The sequence below is a fragment of the Lutjanus erythropterus genome, unplaced genomic scaffold, assembly GCF_056507025.1.
Source record: "Lutjanus erythropterus isolate fLutEry1 unplaced genomic scaffold, fLutEry1.hap2 Scaffold_208, whole genome shotgun sequence".
Taxonomy (NCBI): domain Eukaryota; kingdom Metazoa; phylum Chordata; class Actinopteri; order Lutjaniformes; family Lutjanidae; genus Lutjanus; species Lutjanus erythropterus.
The window spans coordinates 5,001-23,980 of NW_028146685.1; the positions used below are offsets into that span (position 1 = coordinate 5,001).

An 18,980-nucleotide genomic window follows, 5' to 3' on the forward strand; every position below is an offset into this window, starting at 1 on the left:
CTGCTGCTGAGGACTGACACACATCAGCTGACAGACTCACAGACCGTTTGTTTTATTTTCATTTTTATTACTGAAAATCTGGCTACAAATACAGAATCCAAAATGAAAACATGTTTCATATGTTCAAGTAAAGCAAAACAAAACCAACAAATTAGACTGAACAAAAGATAAAACCTCCTCCACCCTGCAACCTGAGGACTAAAATAAAATAAGACCCTGTCAGAGTCTCTTCTCTGCGCAGTCGGTTACAGTCATCAACCAGTCAAACAGAATAAAAAAGAATTAGATTATCATGTCTTTGTCTCACTTGCAGGTCGCGACTCTGAACGCACGACAGACAGGTTGGCAAAATAAGAAAGGAACAGCTGATCCTCTCAAAGTATATTTAATTTAGTCGAGGGTTAAATATGACATTATATCTTTAACCACCAGAATGTGAAGGTGATGAGGGACATTTCCAGGTTGACAGAAAAAGAGTTGTAATTACAATAACATCCTTTTGTTTAGTAGGGTCAGATCTGCAGGTGAAAGAGAACAGCGGCCACAGCTTGGGTCTAAACCTGGGTTGATCTCAGCTCACCTGGATTTAAACAGACAGACCTTTAAAGTTTGTTCATTTATTAGACACATTAACATGAACATTTATCAAAAACCTGTGATCAGGAAATATATCAGCAGAGAAACATCAAAGATATGTTTGAGTTTCCGTTACAGAGTTTGTGTGTGAGACAACGTCACGTACGTCACTGCTCTTTATAATCACTCTGTCTACAGTAGACGAGGCGTCTGGACGTGAAGACAGTGCTGAAGTGTCTTAAACTTGCGTCCTGTCTGATGTCCAGCAACTCCTCCGTCTGCCAAATGCAGTGTGTCTGTTATCTGATGAGAAAATGAGCCTTGGAGCTCGTTCACCTGGGATTAACCTGCGTCCTGGCTGGTCCAATCAGAAGTGTGCAGCTCTTTGGTAGATCAGTTCACACCTCGTCTCCAGATGTTCCTGAGTGACCAGCTGTGATCAGATCTCAGTTTGTTTCAGTCTGTTTAGTCAGTCGAATGTCCACTTCTGACTTCTGAGTTGTTAAAAACAAACTATTAGCTGGTTAAGATAAAAAAACACAAAACATCACAATTACGTGTTTATTTTTTTCTCTTGGTGAAGCTACTCTGATCCCGTGAACGTGTGTGTGTTCACACCTGGACGTGTGTGTGTTCACACCAGGACGTGTGTGTGTGTCGACACCAGGACGTGTGTGTGTTCACACCAGGATGTGTGTGTTGACACCTGGACGTGTGTGTGTCGACACCTGGACGTGTGTGTGTTCACACCAGGACGTGTGTGTGTTCACACCAGGACGTATGTGTGTTGACACCTGGACGTGTGTGTGTTCACACCAGGACGTATGTGTGTTGACACCTGGACGTGTGTGTGTTGACACCAGGACGTGTGTGTGTTGACACCAGGACGTGTGTGTGTTCACACCAGGACGTATGTGTGTTGACACCTGGACGTGTGTGTGTTCACACCAGGACGTATGTGTGTTGACACCTGGACGTGTGTGTGTCGACACCTGGACGTGTGTGTGTTCACACCAGGACGTGTGTGTGTTCACACCAGGACGTATGTGTGTTGACACCTGGACGTGTGTGTGTTCACACCAGGACGTATGTGTGTTGACACCTGGACGTGTGTGTGTCGACACCTGGACGTGTGTGTGTTCACACCTGGACGTGTGTGTGTTGACACCAGGACGTGTGTGTGTTGACACCAGGACGTGTGTGTGTTGACACCAGGATGTGTGTGTGTGTTCACACCAGGACGTGTGTGTTGACACCTGGACGTGTGTGTGTTCACACCAGGACGTGTGTGTGTTCACACCAGGATGTGTGTGTTGTGTTGTGTGTGTTGACACCAGGATGTGTGTGTGTTGACACCAGGACGTGTGTGTGTTGACACCAGGACGTGTGTGTGTCGACACCAGGACGTGTGTGTGTTGACACCTGGACGTGTGTGTGTTGACACCAGGACGTGTGTGTGTTCACACCTGGACGTGTGTGTGTTGACACCAGGACGTGTGTGTGTTCACACCAGGACGTGTGTGTTGACGCCAGGACGTGTGTGTGTTGACACCAGGACGTGTGTGTGTCGACACCAGGGTGTGTGTGTGTTCACACCAGGACGTGTGTGTGTTCACACCCGGACGTGTGTGTGTTGACACCAGGACGTGTGCGTGTGTTGACACCAGGACGTGTGTGTGTTCACACCCGGCGTGAACGTGTCGACACCCGGCGTGTGTGTGTGTTCACACCAGGACGTGTGTGTTGACGCCAGGACGTGTGTGTGTTGACACCAGGTGTGTGTGTGTTGACGCCAGGACGTGTGTGTGTTGACACCAGGACGTGTGTGTGTGTTCACACCAGGGTGTGTGTGTGTTGACACCAGGACGTGTGTGTGTTGACACCAGGACGTGTGTGTGTTGACACCAGGACGTGTGTGTGTGTTCACACCAGGACGTGTGTGTGTTGACACCAGGACGTGTGTGTGTTCACACCAGGACGTGTGTGTGTGTTCACACCAGGACGTGTGTGTGTTGACACCAGGACGTGTGTGTTGTGTTGTGTGTGTGTGTTGACGCCAGGACGTGTGTGTGTTCACACCAGGGTGTGTGTGTGTTGACGCCAGGACGTGTGTGTGTTGACACCAGGACGTGTGTGTGTGTTCACACCAGGGTGTGTGTGTGTTGACACCAGGACGTGTGTGTGTTGACACCAGGACGTGTGTGTGTTCACACCAGGACGTGTGTGTGTTGACACCAGGACGTGTGTGTGTTCACACCAGGGTGTGTGTGTGTTGACACCAGGACGTGTGTGTGTTCACACCAGGACGTGTGTGTGTGTTCACACCAGGACGTGTGTGTGTTGACACCAGGACGTGTGTGTTGTGTTGTGTGTGTGTGTTGACACCAGGACGTGTGTGTTGACACCAGGGCGTGTGTGTTGACACCAGGGCGTGTGTGTTGTGTTGTGTGTGTGTGTTGACACCAGGACGTGTGTGTTGACACCAGGGCGTGTGTGTTGTGTTGTGTGTGTGTGTTGACGCCAGGACGTGTGTGTGTGTTCACACCAGGGTGTGTGTGTGTTGACACCAGGACGTGTGTGTGTTGACACCAGGACATGTGTGTGTTGACACCAGGACATGTGTGTGTTGACACCAGGACGTGTGTGTGTGTTGACACCAGGGTGTGTGTGTGTTGACACCAGGGTGTGTGTGTGTTCACACCAGGGTGTGTGTGTTGACACCAGGGTGTGTGTGTGTTCACACCAGGACATGTGTGTGTGTTGACACCAGGACGTGTGTGTGTGTTCACACCAGGAAGTGTGTGTGTTGACACCAGGACGTGTGTGTGTTCACACCAGGACGTGTGTGTGTGTTGACACCAGGATGTGTGTGTGTTCACACCAGGAAGTGTGTGTGTTGACACCAGGGTGTGTGTGTTGTGTTGTGTGTGTGTGTTGACACCAGGGTGTGTGTGTTCACACCAGGACGTGTGTGTTGACACCAGGACGTGTGTGTTGTGTAGTGTTGTGTGTGTGTGTTGTGTGGTGTAGTGTGTTGTGGTGTGGTGTGGTGTGGTGTGGTGTGTGTTGTGTTGTGTCGTGTCGTGTTGTGTTGTGTGTGTCGTGTTGTGTTGTGTGTGTTGTGTGTGTTGTGTGTCGTGTCGTGTTGTGTGTGTTGTGTGTGTTGTGTGTGTCGTGTTGTGTGTGTTGTGTGTGTTGTGTGTGGTGTGGTGTGGTGTGTGTGTGTGTTGTGTTGTGTCGTGTTGTGTTGTGTGTGTCGTGTCGTGTTGTGTGTGTTGTGTGTGTTGTGTGTGTCGTGTTGTGTGTGTTGTGTGTGTCGTGTCGTGTTGTGTGTGTTGTGTGTGTTGTGTCTGTCGTGTCGTGTTGTGTTGTGTGTGTCGTGTCGTGTTGTGTGTGTTGTGTGTGTTGTGTGTGTCGTGTTGTGTGTGTTGTGTGTGTCGTGTCGTGTTGTGTGTGTTGTGTGTGTTGTGTGTGTCGTGTTGTGTGTGTTGTGTGTGTTGTGTGTGGTGTGGTGTGGTGTGTGTGTGTGTTGTGTGTGTTGTGTGTGTCGTGTCGTGTCGTGTGTGTCGTGTCGTGTCGTGTTGTGTTGTGTCGTGTGTGGTGTGGTGTGGTGTGTGTGTGTGTTGTGTCGTGTCGTGTCGTGTCGTGTCGTGTGTGTCGTGTCGTGTCGTGTTGTGTTGTGTTGTGTCGTGTGTGGTGTGGTGTGGTGTGTGTGTGTGTCGTGTCGTGTCGTGTCGTGTCGTGTTGTGTTGTGTGTGTTGTGTGTGTGTGGTGTGTCGTGTCGTGTCGTGTCGTGTCGTGTCGTGTCGTGTCGTGTGTGGTGTGGTGTGTGTGTGTGTGTGTGTGTGTCGTGTGGACGGACAGTGACAGCAGGTTGATGTTGTTGCTCGTCAGGTGGCGGTCGCTCTGTCTGATCAGATCCGCTCTCTTCCTGTTCTGGTGGAAGAGTTCAGAGCCGATTTCAACCCGACACAAGAAACTCTGGAACTCTACAAAACTGTGAGTGCTGACACTGATACACACACACAACTTCTGAACAACATTTAGCTTAGCATAAACACTAGCTGGCCTTGCCTCCATTTAAATCTGATTTACATCTGAAACTACTGACAGAGGAGAATTCTGTTCCTTTAAACTCTGCTTCACTCTGTAAGCTCACCTGAACTCACCTGACTAACTCTTATCACGCACACGCACACAGATTTAATCTAAAGTGACAACACATTAAGCTGCTTTACTTTAAATCCAGTTTACTGTGTGTTTGATTTGGAGATTCTTTTTGCCCTGAGCTCTGTCTGTCAGGCAGGCTGCCCTCACATTGAAGCTGTTGGTGCTGTAGGCCAGTAGGAACCTTCAAGAACTCCTTCATTAACATACTGTGTCTGTATAATCATGGATGTAACAATATTTTCATACAATTCATTACTTTTATTTATCATTTGGTCCAACCTGCTCGTGTACTAATTACTTTTACAGAGACATCAAGCTAACTCTTTTAGCATTTGGAGGTACTTTTTTAATCAAATGCAGGACACGTCTGTGCTACATGCATGATCATTACCACATGTCAGGCTGACTTTGAAAAAAAAAACACAGGAAAATAAAACTTTGCCTTTCAGTGATCTTTTCATTTGAAATTGTTTTATTTTTATTTTATTTCTTTTAAAAATTAGCTGACTAATTGCACTCATCCCAAATATTGAGCCCCCTGACCTGCCACACAACCGACCCCCCCCTCCCTGACGCTCAGTTATGAACACACCTTCAGTCCATAGCAACCCTGCAGTTCACTTCAGCTCACTTCAGTTCCAACAACCAAACACAGAAGAAATAAAACCCCCGTCCTGTCACCGTCCTCTGGCTCCAGTGGCTCAAACACGTCTCAACATGTCCAATAAAGCTGTTTTTCTCAATGAACCTGTAACGTCACGGTGCATGAAACTACTACAGACACAAAGTCGAGCTGTGATTGGTTGTTTTGTGTCTACAGAAGCTGCTGCAGCATGTGGAGGAGAGGATGGTCGGCTGCTTGGCTCATCGATGCTCCGTCAGTATCCTCAGAGACATCGGAGACACTCAGAGATACATGATCGGTAAGACGTCTCACTCTGTTCACTTGCTTCATCACAAACAGGGGACATGACGGCCGTTTGTCTCCTCTGTCCTCAGACAGTGTCCGTCCTCTGCTGTCCCTGTCTGTCCAGGAGCAGCTCTCCACTCCCTCCGCCTCCTTCGAGTTGACCTACGACCTCGGCCTCGCTGCCCTCTGTGCAGATTTCCGTGAGAACATCGAGTTCCAGTTCTCTCTGGGCTGGACCGCCCTTGTCACCCGCTTCATCGGAGCCGCCAACGCCAAGCGAGCGCTGAGCGGCTCCGATCCACGACTGCAGGTCCTCACATTATGAGTTTCATCACTGTTTATTTATTTTCCTGTAAACCACCTGTTCTAATCACCGAAATGTCCCTCTGATTCTCCCTGTAGGAAAGCTCAACCTTTAAGGATGAGATGGTGGTTTCCATAGCAACAGGTCTGGTCTCCGTCACCTCCCGGGCATCCATGACGGTGCTGGTGATCGGTGGTGTGGTACGTCGTGTTAAACAGCAGCTGTCCAATCACGAGGCAGCGTCTGTCTTTGATGTTTGAGGTGTCATGAGTCTGAAAACATGAAGATTCAGTTGAACTTTAGTTGAACTGTAAAGCTGCTCACATTAAAATAACCTCAACCCTTTTCATGTCTGATTAAATTTTGTTGACAGAAATTTGAGACAACTTTAAAGGGGCAACATTTTCATAAAAATTATATTTTAAAACAAAGATTATTATAATAGCATACTGTTTATGGAAGGATTTTAACACAGGAGTGTCTCTGAGGTGTCTGTGTTTCTCAGGTGTGTCTGTGTTCTAGGTGTGGCGTTCGGTGGGTTGGCGTGTCATCGCTCTGTCCATCTCTCTGTATGGCCTCCTCTACCTATATGAGAAACTCACCTGGACAGATGCCAGCAGGGAGCGCGCTCTGAAGCAGCAGTTTGTTGAGTACGCCGTCCACCGCCTGAGAGCTGTCATCCCCGTCTGCAGCTCGGCCTGCAGCCAGCAGGTGTACAAGTAAGACTCTGCCCCCACACCTGACACACACAGCAAACACCTGTCAGGACTCTCAACTCACCTATCGTGTTTGTGTTTCAGGGAGCTGTCGTCTACCTTCAACCGTCTGACGCAGAGGGTCGACCTGAGCGAAGCTGAGCTGGAGGGGAACATCCGACAGCTGAGCTTCAGGATCCAGAGACTGGAGAACATCCAGAGGAGGTCCAAGGCCTTCAGGTGTGTCATTGGGGGGGCAGAGTCATATTGTGTCACAGGAGGCGGAGTTATACTGCAGGATCGCCAGCTGGGTGTGGTCAGTCATACAGGATCAGGCTTCACCAAGAGAAAAAAAAACACCAAGCAGTTTCCCCTTCTCCTTTGTGCTAAGCTAGGCTAACCACATTTGTCTTAGTGTATGGAACATAGAGATGAAACTGAAATGTGACTGAAGAGGACAGAGAACAAGAACGTTTACAGATTGTCAGTGACAGCTGTTGATTGATTGACTGATTGATTATCTGAAACCACTTGCTGTGTGTGAGTTGACTGTAGCTGTGTTTGCAGGAACAGAGCCACAGAACTGGAGACTCAGCTGGAGGCCTTTTCTGTTCAGTACCTGCAGGGAAACTGAACAACACCACCAAGTTTGTTGGAGAGCGGCGCCCCCCGCTGGTCAGCTCACTCATCACAAACCTGCAGGCTCTGCTCTGCTCAGCTCGTCCACCTGCAGCATCGATTGTGTCTTCGTGCACGCTGACGTTTCTTTACAATTTGATCTGAGTCGTCTGAACAGCTGCTTCTCTTCAGATGAGGCTGTGTGTGTATTCTGACACAGCTGATGTTTACAGCTGCTGTTTGCTGCAGCAGAGACGCTACACAAAAGAAAAACAGACATTTTACACACACACCTGCTTTTTAAGATTACATTATGAAAGACCTGGATGTCAGCAGGTTTTTGGATATGCAGAAGTATGACAAGTGTGTGAGTACGCTCAGTGAAACACCCTCATCTCTGTTAGAAAACTCTGCTAAAAATCCTCTTCTGATGCAAAGAAGAAATGTCCACAATCAGGAATATGATTCATTCTGTCCTCTAACACAGTGTTTCCCAACTCTGGTCCTCAGGATCCACCGTCCTGCATGTTTTAGATGTTTCTGCTCCAAAACACCTGATTCAAATGATCAGGTTGTTATCAGGTTTCTGCAGAGGCTTGATGACGAGCTGATTATTTGAAGAAGTCGGTATGGTTTCTCAAAGTAAGACAGGCCTTTCTGCCAGAAAGCTTATCAGAAAGGACAAGTTTTTCTGGTACAAATGCTTCAAACAAATGTGTCTGTCATTTTAGGTCATTTGTATCGGTCAAGTGCATTTTTCTCATCAGTTTGGTTTAAATTTGTTTTTTTTTTTTAAATCTTATTAATTATTAATCAATTGTTAGCATCTTCAACTATTAGTTCAGGAAAACAAAATTTGCAACACTAAATTGGAGCGGTGCCTGTGACATCATCAGTAACCTAACCCTTGTGTTGAATACTCTGTACTTTGTTACTTCAGTATATTTCTAACAGCAGTACATTTACTTGTAATGAGTAATATTTTAACAGTGTAAAAGTACTTGTACATTCAGAACTCTTTCCACCACTGCTTATTGTTTTACACTTATCAGTTTTATTTGTTATTTTCATTTTTCTGACATAGTTAAGGCAACAAAACTGCTCCATGGCCTGAGAAACGCATGTTCAAAAGGCTTTCTGTCAGAAAGCCCTGAAGGTTAACTTCTGTGCATGTAACCATGGTTACTGTTGTTTCCTCCCAGCAGCTTCAAACAGGAAACATGATTAATCCTGCAGTTCCTGCAGCGTTTAGTGACATGATTTAGGATCAGTTCATCATCTGAAACACTTTAAATCAGTCTGTGACATCAGATGTTTAATTTAGAAATACAAGTTTAAAATGTTGAATTTAATCTTTAGCTTTCAAACTTCAGCCTCAAAGTTCATCCTTGACTTTGAGCAAACAACTCAAGATGCATTTGTCATGACGCCAGACCCTACCCTCGGAATATAAAAGGGTTCTTGGTAGAACCCCCTGGGTGGGTTCTAGACAAAACCCTTAGAACATAAAAAGGTTCTTTGTATTTGTTGTATTTGTAGAACTTGTCAGCAGTTGTTTCATGTAACAAACTGAGCGATTATTCGTGCATGAGTGTCAGCCACCTGATACAGACCTCATTAATCAATACATCTGTGATTTATTGATCATGTGTAAATGTCTCTTGTGTCAATAACTGAAGTAAATCCTGTTGATGTTATTTTGTCATTACAGAAAGTTAATTTATCTGCTGAGGAACATGTTGTCATAGTGACACGCCATAATATCAACATGTCATCAGTATCCGCCAATAGATCCATGCATTTCAGAGAGCTCTATGATATCAATATGATCAATACTTTACTGAATCAGACACATGTCCTCTGCCCCCTGATGGATTATCAGAGAACTGCAGGCAGCAGGGAAAAACTCCAACATGGCTGCCGTCACGTAGGAAAGTTTCATTTTTAAAAATTATACAGAAACAATTAGAGTTCTATTGTAACTAATATTTAAATATGAATATTTACTTTTTTGGAACAATAATTACTTAAGATTTAATTGCATATTTTCCACAAACTCTGAGTGGGTTTTATATGAAACCATAGGAATCAGTGGTGTGTCTCACTGACTGAGACGATACATGTCCAAGAATAGGAAAGGTAATTTTATTTATATAGCATCATCCATACACGAGTCACGAGTCAGTTCAAGGAGCTTTACAGAACTTGAAAATGCATTAAATTAGAAACAATAAAGGAACATTAAAAACAAAAGCTAAAAGCAGAACAATAAATAGTTTAAAACATTACAGAAATGCATTTAAAGAAAGAAACAAACATAAAACAAAAGCGACAGCAGACAAATATAAAAACAGCTACAGATTATCCTAAAGATAATTAACGTATCCACGTCACCTGTAAGCTGCAGGAAACAGTTTGTATGTTTTAAGACCTGATTTAAATAAACCGACAGTCTCAGCTGACCTCAGGTGTTCTGGAAGTTTGTTCCACAGGTGAGGAGCAGAGAAACTAAAGGCTGCTTCACCTGGTTTGGTTCTGATCCTGGGAACACTGAACCTGTTCCAGATGATCTGAGGGGTCTTGGTGCTTCATAACGTTCAAATAAATCAGAGATATTTAGGCCTGAGATCATTTAGTGTTTTATAGACAAGTAATAAGATTTTAAAGTCTGTCCTTTGACACACAGGAAGTCAGAGCAGTGATTGAAGCTCTGGTGTGATGTTCTCTCTCTCTTGGTGTCGGTGATTCTGGCAGCAGCGTTCTGGACGAGCTGCAGGCGTCTGACAATACGATATATATTTTATAAATGTTCAAATAGCGATTGATTTGATTTGATTCAGCTCTGTCACGATACGATACGATACGATACGATATGATACGATATAAGACGATGCAGTGTGTCAGTCTTTACATTTTGATTCAGTTAATGCTCCATGTGTAGATCGATGTTAGTGTCAAATAAATCCTGATCGTTTGACTAAATATAGTAACAGAGAGACGTTACAGTGATGTTTATCTTATTATGAGTCTCATGTGTAAATGAGATAAATGAGAAACTTTCAGTTTAAAATGTGAGTGTTTGTGCAGTGAGACGATGAGCTGCTGTGTTTCATATCCAGAGTTCTGTGGTTCAGATCAGTGTGGAGGAACAGTGACGTGTTTCCTGTTCTCACAGTCACATGACGTCTCCGTCCTCTGACATGTTTTACATCAAAGATCTGCAGCAGCGTTTCTCAGCTTTATTATAAAACACAAACTTATTCTACACTTGAGCGTTATGAAGGTTTGGTGGTGCGACGCGGTGTGATGTCACTTCTGTCGCTGTTTTCAGCGCCGTCTGTTTGAAGTAAATGAAGAAGAGACTCAGGAGAGAGAGGAGGGAGCGCTTGTTTTTGTGATCGTGGCAGCAGGCGTCCAGCGATAGTGGTGCAGGCAGAGACAAGAGGAGAGAGGAGACAGAGAAAAGTCATCTGAACCAGTGGTGAACAGAAGTACAGTACTCAAGTAAATGTACTTCACTAAAGTACATATTTTGAGTATCTGAACTTTACTTGAGTATTTGTTTTTCTGACTTTAACTCCACTACATTTCTATGACGGTCACTGTTACTTTTTGACTGAGCTTTGAAGTCAGCTGTTGGTGTTTTTTTGTAAAAGGAAAGTCGTTCAGGCGTCTGTAACAAGAACAAACAAACTCTCCCTCTGTCATTCAAACAAAAACAGGTAATGGTGACGGCAGGAGAAAGACAAAATTAAATCTCAACATGTTATTATAATTATTCATTATTCCAGGTAGTTTTTAAAGTTGGATTGTTTTATTGGGGTGAAAAATACTACATAATTCATGTATATATTCTGCCTCTGAAGACAGAAAGAAATCTGAGTTCTTTAACAGAAAATCCTTACAGTCGACTTCAATCTAATTTAATGATGTGATTTGAATTCAGTTACATCAGAAAATGACAACAGCTGTTTGTTTTTGTTTCTGATTGTGTTTCTCTGTTGAAGTGTTTAAGGTGTTTCTACAGACTTTGTGTATCAGAGAGGATCTACAGCAGGTCACAGCTTCATCAGGTGGTTTACAGAGTTACAAGGTTCAGTAAATGCATCATGAAAACAATACAGCATGTACTGATATTACAAAATGTACTTAGTAATTTGTATTTATGTATTTTTTAAAAATATGTACTTCAATACTTTAACTTTAGTTAAATTTTTGACTGAGCAACTTTCACTTGTAGTCAACTCAAAATATAGATACTCCCGATTAAATATTACTCAAGTACTGGGGTTGAGTACTTTTTCCACCACTGGGTATAGTTATGAAAACCACTATGAGATGGGTTTTCAGGGAATAACTTCTGATGGGAAACACTTGAAACCAAGCCCAGTCCCCACATTTGCAGATCTTCTGGATCCAATGGTACCACCCCTGAGTCTGTAGAACATACCGTTGAAAAGTTTTTGGCAAACATGTGAGATAGAGAGATGGAACCTTGACCTACCTGCCTATTTCTGTATCTTTCGAATGCAACAGTACTGTTGCTGAGTCTCTACCACATATGGTTCCTGAGACGCGGCCAATAGATTAGAGTAAGGGAGTGAAAGCAGGGATGGCAACATGTTGCCGAACTCAGGGAAGTGAGATAGAGCGATTGTACCTTTACCTACCCCCCCATTTGTGGACCTTCTGAATCCAACGGTACCTTTGCTGAGTCTGTAGGATGTATGGTTCCTGAGATATGCCTGATTCAATCCGGCCCATAGGGTTACAGGTTAGGTAAGGGTATGATAACCACGATCGGAATTTTTTCCGATCCTCAACGGAGCGAGCTAGAGCCACGGGACCTTCACCTACCCCCGCATTTGTAGACCTTCTGAATCCAACGGTGCCACTTTCATGTCTCTACGAGTTCGGGAAGCGTGATTTTCAATTGTATAAGCTTTTTCCCTCCTTCAGCCAAGCCTGAAGGAACGACGCACCCCCCTCGGTCACTGACGACCGTCACCAGCCATCTACTGAGACTATCAGCTCCAGTGTTGGAACTTGGATGCATGTCGCCATGCGTTACCATCCATGTGGGGATTGCCAAGCACATGCACGTGACCAGGGATGACCATGGTAGATCACCCATGTGGGACACTATCAGCCCCAGGGTTGGAACCGGCATTGATCCGCATCCATGTGTCTCACTATCGGCTCCAGGGTTGGAACCGCCATAGATCCGCATCCATGTGGGTTTGTGAATAGAAACCTGCTCCGTCGGCGAAAGCCTTGGAGCAGGAAAGTGCACGGTCCATCAAAGGGCTCTCCATGAAGTCCCTCCAGTTCAAGCACAAACATTTATTTAGCTTTAACATTGTTTAGTTTTTTTCAAACAATATTTTGTTTCATTATCCAATTTGGTTTTAATTTCCACTACCCAAAGGTAGTGGGGGTTCAAAAAATTAGACAAAAATGCCTTTAGACCAGCTGCGCAACGTTTCGGCATCTGTTTGAGCCTTCATCAGGCGCTTTGCTGGTCAAATGTGAAGTGAGCAGTGCCTGCTTGGCCTCTACTCCTTTTATACCCTGCAGGCCGTCCCCTTGACACGCCCCTTTTTTGTTTTTACAGGATCCAATTTTAATTTACAGGTAAGTATTTTTTCTTTCTTACAGGTCCAGGTAAGTATTAATTTAGTTTACAAGTTAGGGTATGATAACCACGATTGGGAATTTCCCGATCCTCAACGGAGCGAGCTAGAGCCACGGGACCTTCACCTACCCCCCCCATTTGCATGGTTAGGAAAAGGAAAGATCTCACGATCCCTTCCCCCAGACCAGTCCGACGACTGGCCCAGTTTGGAATGGGAAGGGTTAGGTGTAGGAATTATTATTTCGATGGGTTAGGTGTAGGAATTATTATCTCGATGACTTCCCTCGGTCAGTTAGGATGAGGAGATTTTAGGCTGTGCCGCGCCGAAGGCGCGGTGCAGCCGATGCGCACTCCATCCGACTGTTCCCGGGTGTGGAATCGTCTCATCTCGTGCAACAAATCTGGTAAAACAGTTTAATTAATAACAACAATAACACACTTAATTGAGGAACAGAATAATCTGTCCTAGTACAGCAATATAATATAAAAACGAGGGCATAGGGGCTGAGAGCAATATAATTTATATCCAGGATTTTTTTATTTATTATTCATATAAGGGCCATGACAGATAATATTAGGTGCCATAGGGGTTTAGGCATAAATGACGAGGGTTAGGTTTAGGTTTAGGTGAAGGGTTACGGACATCTGCTCCATGGGTTAGGGTTAGGGGAAGGGTTACGGACATCTGCTCCATGGGTTACTCACCCGGGAGCAGGTGTGGTGCACGGTCCATCAAGAGGAGCCTAATAGAATCCTCCCAGTCACCAAGCACAAAACATGAACACTTATTTTAGGTTTACAACACACAATATTTAGGTTAGGTGCTTCCTTTTTGTTTAATTGTACCTTATTTTAGGTTACATTCTTCATTTTTAGTTTTTTAATTTAGTTGTACCTTAGTTTAGGTTATATTCCTTAGTTTTTTCAACTTTATTTAGTTTAGTAAACATTATTTAGTTTTTTTGGACACTTTTTTTAGGTTCAAATCCTTAGTTTAGGTTAAGTTCCATCACCCAAAAGTGATGGGGGTTCAAAAAATTAGACCAGTGGTCTGTGATCAGCTGCGCAACGTTTCGGCAAACTTAGCCTTCCTCAGGCGCTTCGCTGATCATTAAAATGAATGAGCTTTGCCTATTTGGCCTAAGCCCTTGTGTCCCTGTAGGCGTTTTTCCCTTCTAACCTTGTGTTTCCCTTACTTCTTCCCTGCCTATGTCTTTCCCTTACCAATGTTTAGGTTAATTGTTATTTTCTTTTATAGGTCCCCGGTCCAAGTAAGTATTTATGTTTTAGGTAAGTATTTGTTTTAGGTAAGTATTTGTTTTACTTATATGTTTTGTCTTCTATTCCTGTTCTTTCTTCACCTCCTTCCCTTTCCACTTCTGTTTCCCTTTTCCTTTCCCTTTCCTTCCTCAAGTTCACCTCTCCTTCTCTTTTGCTTCCCTTTCTCTCTCCCTTTCCATATTGCACTTAACCATGCCGTTTCTCCCCTATGCCTTATTTACCTTTTCTTAGGCTTTTAATTGAGTTTTCGGTAAGACCAGGTTCGTCATATTCGGTTAGTGGGAATAAGATTAGGATTAAGGGTAGGGGGGCTTTGGAGTAGGGCAGATCAAGTAGGTTAGGAATAGGGTAGGGGTAGTGATACATAGGGTAAGGTAGGGATAATTTAGAATAAAACAGAATTAGACATCACCAAATTTGGGTTGGGTTTAGGCACCAGGCGTTAGGGACCTTAGGATTAGAATAGTAGTAGATTAAGGGCTAGATTACACAATTGGGCATATCAAAATTTGTAGGTTCAGGGTTAGAGTAGGGTAGGGGGGTGTAGGGGATTAGCCAATGGGCTCAAAAATTGGGCAAACTAGGAGAACCCCACCAGACCTCCTCCGAGGCACTGGCTGGTTAGGTGAAGGGTTACGGACATCTGCTCCATGGGTTACTCACCCGGGAGCAGGTGTGGTGCACGGTCCATCAAGAGGAGCCTAATAGAATCCTCCCAGTCACCAAGCACAAAACATGAACACTTATTTTAGGTTTACAACACACAATATTTAGGTTAGGTGCTTCCTTTTTGTTTAATTGTACCTTATTTTAGGTTACATTCTTCATTTTTAGTTTTTTAATTTAGTTGTACCTTAGTTTAGGTTATATTCCTTAGTTTTTTCAACTTTATTTAGTTTAGTAAACATTATTTAGTTTTTTTGGACACTTTTTTTAGGTTCAAATCCTTAGTTTAGGTTAAGTTCCATCACCCAAAAGTGATGGGGGTTCAAAAAATTAGACCTGTGGTCTGTGATCAGCTGCGCAACGTTTCGGCAAACTTAGCCTTCCTCAGGCGCTTCGCTGATCATTAAAATGAATGAGCTTTGCCTATTTGGCCTAAGCCCTTGTGTCCCTGTAGGCGTTTTTCCCTTCTAACCTTGTGTTTCCCTTACTTCTTCCCTGCCTATGTCTTTCCCTTACCAATGTTTAGGTTAATTGTTATTTTCTTTTATAGGTCCCCGGTCCAAGTAAGTATTTATGTTTTAGGTAAGTATTTGTTTTAGGTAAGTATTTGTTTTACTTATATGTTTTGTCTTCTATTCCTGTTCTTTCTTCACCTCCTTCCCTTTCCACTTCTGTTTCCCTTTTCCTTTCCCTTTCCTTCCTCAAGTTCACCTCTCCTTCTCTTTTGCTTCCCTTTCTCTCTCCCTTTCCATATTGCACTTAACCATGCCGTTTCTCCCCTATGCCTTATTTACCTTTTCTTAGGCTTTTAATTGAGTTTTCGGTAAGACCAGGTTAGGGTTAGGTGAGAGGTTCTGAGCATCTGCTCTCTGGGCCTCCGCCCCAGAGCAGATGTGGTGCACTGTCCATCAAAGGGCCTTCTAATAAAGTTCCCCCAGCTCCCTTCTCAAAACATTAACACATATTTAGTTTAACATTACACATTATTAAGGTTACCCAAACACTTTTTTTAGTTTTTAAACACCCATATTTTAGGTTAGTTTTAGTTTTGTAATTTAGGTTAGTAAATCCCAATTGGTTTTATAATAAACAATATTTAGTTTATTTCCATATTTGTTTTTTTATGTTCCCATCACCCGAAGGTGACGGGGTTTCAAAAAATTAGACATATATTGCCTTTGATCAATGGTCGCGACGTTTCGGCAGCATTTTTGCCTTCCTCAGGCGCATTGATCTTGTTTTAGGTGTCCCTCTTAGGCTTTCCCTTTCCCTTCTGTGCTTAGTCCTATCCTGTCCTTTTATACCTTTCTTTTTTAGGATAAATGTTTTTTAGTTAAATGTTAGTTGTGTTTAACCTCTATGTCTATTCTATCCTATCTCCTCTTCCTCTTCCCTTCCTACTTTCCCTTTCTTTCTTCCCATTCCTTCCTCTAATTTCTCCTCTCCTTCTCTTTTGCCTCCCCATACTTTCTCCCTTTCCTTAACCATCCTTTACCTAAGCGTTCCCTTCGTCTGTCTTCCTTTATTTAGGCTTTGCTGTCCCTTTTCTATTTGTGTTTAACTTTGGCTTTACTCTTGGGCTTCAATTATTTAGACTTCAGGTAGCTTGGTTTAGTAGGGTCTTAGATTAGGTTCAGGGTTTAGGGTGCATAGGATAGGGATAGAATAGTTTTAGGTTTGGGATTAGGATTGGGTCAGGGGTATAGGTCAGGTGGGGTTAGAGAGAGGGTGGAATAGGGTTAGGGTTAGGGTTAGGGTTAGGGGGTTAGGACTAGATGTAGGAGCACTAGCTCCGAGGGCGAAGCCCCGGAGCGAGTGCGAGCGCACACTCCATCGAGGGGTGCCCAGCAGAGTCCCCCAAGCCCAAACACAAACATTAAATACATTATAGTTTTAGTTAATGTCCTTATATTAGGTTCATTTTCAGTTAAATACCTTTTGGTTTTAATTTCGTGTCCCTATCTTAGGTTAACATATTGTATTTCCATCACCCAAAGGTGATGGGGTTTCAAAAAATTAGACTAAAAGCCTTTGTGACCAGCATGCGTAACGTTTCGGCGATTAAGAGCCTTCTTCAGACGCTTAGCTGATCATCTGTGAAGTGAGCTGTGCTTGCTTTGCTTCAGCCCCTTATGTACCCTTGTGGGCGTTCCCTCTGACACTCCCTCTTCCTTCTGCCTTCCTCCTTCCCTGTTTCTTAATTTTCTTTCCCATTCAATAGGTTTTTGTTTTACAGGTTCCAGTTTGGTTTCCCAGGTAAGTATGGTTTTTTGTTTTTAATTTAACAGGTCCTAATTCGGTTTCCAGGTAAGTACATTTTTAGTTTTTTTAGGTTCCAGGTCCAGGTAAGTAGATTTTTTTCAGGTGGTAAGTATGTGTTGTAACACTTTTTCTTGTGTCTTCCTTTTCCATCCTTTCTTCCTTCCTTTTCCCTCTACTCTGTTTTCCCTTTTCTTTCCTTTTCCTTCCTCCAATTACTCCTCTCCTTCTCTGCTGCCTCTCCCCTTGCTTTAACCCTTTCCTTCAAATGTTGCACAATCACAACGTCTCTTCCCATCGTCTATAGGACATGTTCGGGCTTGTACTTGAGCTTGAATGAGCTTCAAAGTTTTTGGGTTATTCTTCTAATCCCCTCGATAGGTACTGGTGCTTATATTAGCTTCCATAAGTTATTGGGTTATCCTTCTGATACCCTGCATATATAGTTTGAATTTAAAGACTTCCGGTTAGTTGGATTGGCAAATTTTCAAATTGGGATAGAGGGTTGGGGGGCTTAGGATAAGGGTAAGATAACTAGGATTAGGATTAGGACAGGGGTGGTAGAACAGGGTAAATAGGACAGGGCAATTTAGATTAGGATAGAAGTAGACATTTCCAAATAATGGGTTGATTTTAAGCATTGAAAGTTACGGACCTTGGGGTTAGGATAGTAGTTGGGATAGGATTAGAATCTCCAATTGTTTAAGTTAGGTTAGAGGGGTGTGGGGTAGCCATTTTGGGTCTCAAAAATTGAGTAGAGCAAGGGGAAACTCCACCCGGCACTCCCGAGGCACCGGCGGGTTAGGACTAGATGTAGGAGCACTAGCTCCGAGGGCGAAGCCCCGGAGCGAGTGCGAGCGCACACTCCATCGAGGGGTGCCCAGCAGAGTCCCCCAAGCCCAAACACAAACATTAAATACATTATAGTTTTAGTTAATGTCCTTATATTAGGTTCATTTTCAGTTAAATACCTTTTGGTTTTAATTTCGTGTCCCTATCTTAGGTTAACATATTGTATTTCCATCACCCAAAGGTGATGGGGTTTCAAAAAATTAGACTAAAAGCCTTTGTGACCAGCATGCGTAACGTTTCGGCGATTAAGAGCCTTCTTCAGACGCTTAGCTGATCATCTGTGAAGTGAGCTGTGCTTGCTTTGCTTCAGCCCCTTATGTACCCTTGTGGGCGTTCCCTCTGACACTCCCTCTTCCTTCTGCCTTCCTCCTTCCCTGTTTCTTAATTTTCTTTCCCATTCAATAGGTTTTTGTTTTACAGGTTCCAGTTTGGTTTCCCAGGTAAGTATGGTTTTTTGTTTTTAATTTAACAGGTCCTAATTCGGTTTCCAGGTAAGTACATTTTTAGTTTTTTTAGGTTCCAGGTCCAGGTAAGTAGATTTTTTTCAGGTGGTAAGTATGTGTTGTAACACTTTTTCTTGTGTCTTCCTTTTCCATCCTTTCTTCCTTCCTTTTCCCTCTACTCTGTTTTCCCTTTTCTTTCCTTTTCCTTCCTCCAATTACTCCTCTCCTTCTCTGCTGCCTCTCCCCTTGCTTTAACCCTTTCCTTCAAATGTTGCACAATCACAACGTCTCTTCCCATCGTCTATAGGACATGTTCGGGCTTGTACTTGAGCTTGAATGAGCTTCAAAGTTTTTGGGTTATTCTTCTAATCCCCTCGATAGGTACTGGTGCTTATATTAGCTTCCATAAGTTATTGGGTTATCCTTCTGATACCCTGCATATATAGTTTGAATTTAAAGACTTCCGGTTAGTTGGATTGGCAAATTTTCAAATTGGGATAGAGGGTTGGGGGGCTTAGGATAAGGGTAAGATAACTAGGATTAGGATTAGGACAGGGGTGGTAGAACAGGG

The 18,980-nt window shown here is 43.7% G+C and overlaps 1 protein-coding gene across 1 annotated transcript in view; it reads left to right on the top strand.

The window, feature by feature from the left end:
- The window catches only part of LOC146303930 (mitofusin-1-like), an 11,941-nt gene extending 4,571 nt beyond the window's left edge, over positions 1-7,370 (top strand). Inside the window, exons 8-14 of the mRNA XM_084714328.1 lie at positions 4,471-4,575; positions 5,567-5,669; positions 5,746-5,966; positions 6,059-6,160; positions 6,483-6,679; positions 6,761-6,895; positions 7,223-7,370. Coding sequence (XP_084570454.1) covers positions 4,471-4,575; positions 5,567-5,669; positions 5,746-5,966; positions 6,059-6,160; positions 6,483-6,679; positions 6,761-6,895; positions 7,223-7,289 — 930 coding nt within the window. The 3' untranslated portion in view covers positions 7,290-7,370. The remainder of the gene's footprint in view (positions 1-4,470; positions 4,576-5,566; positions 5,670-5,745; positions 5,967-6,058; positions 6,161-6,482; positions 6,680-6,760; positions 6,896-7,222) is intronic.
- The last annotated feature ends 11,610 nt before the right edge of the window (positions 7,371-18,980 follow it).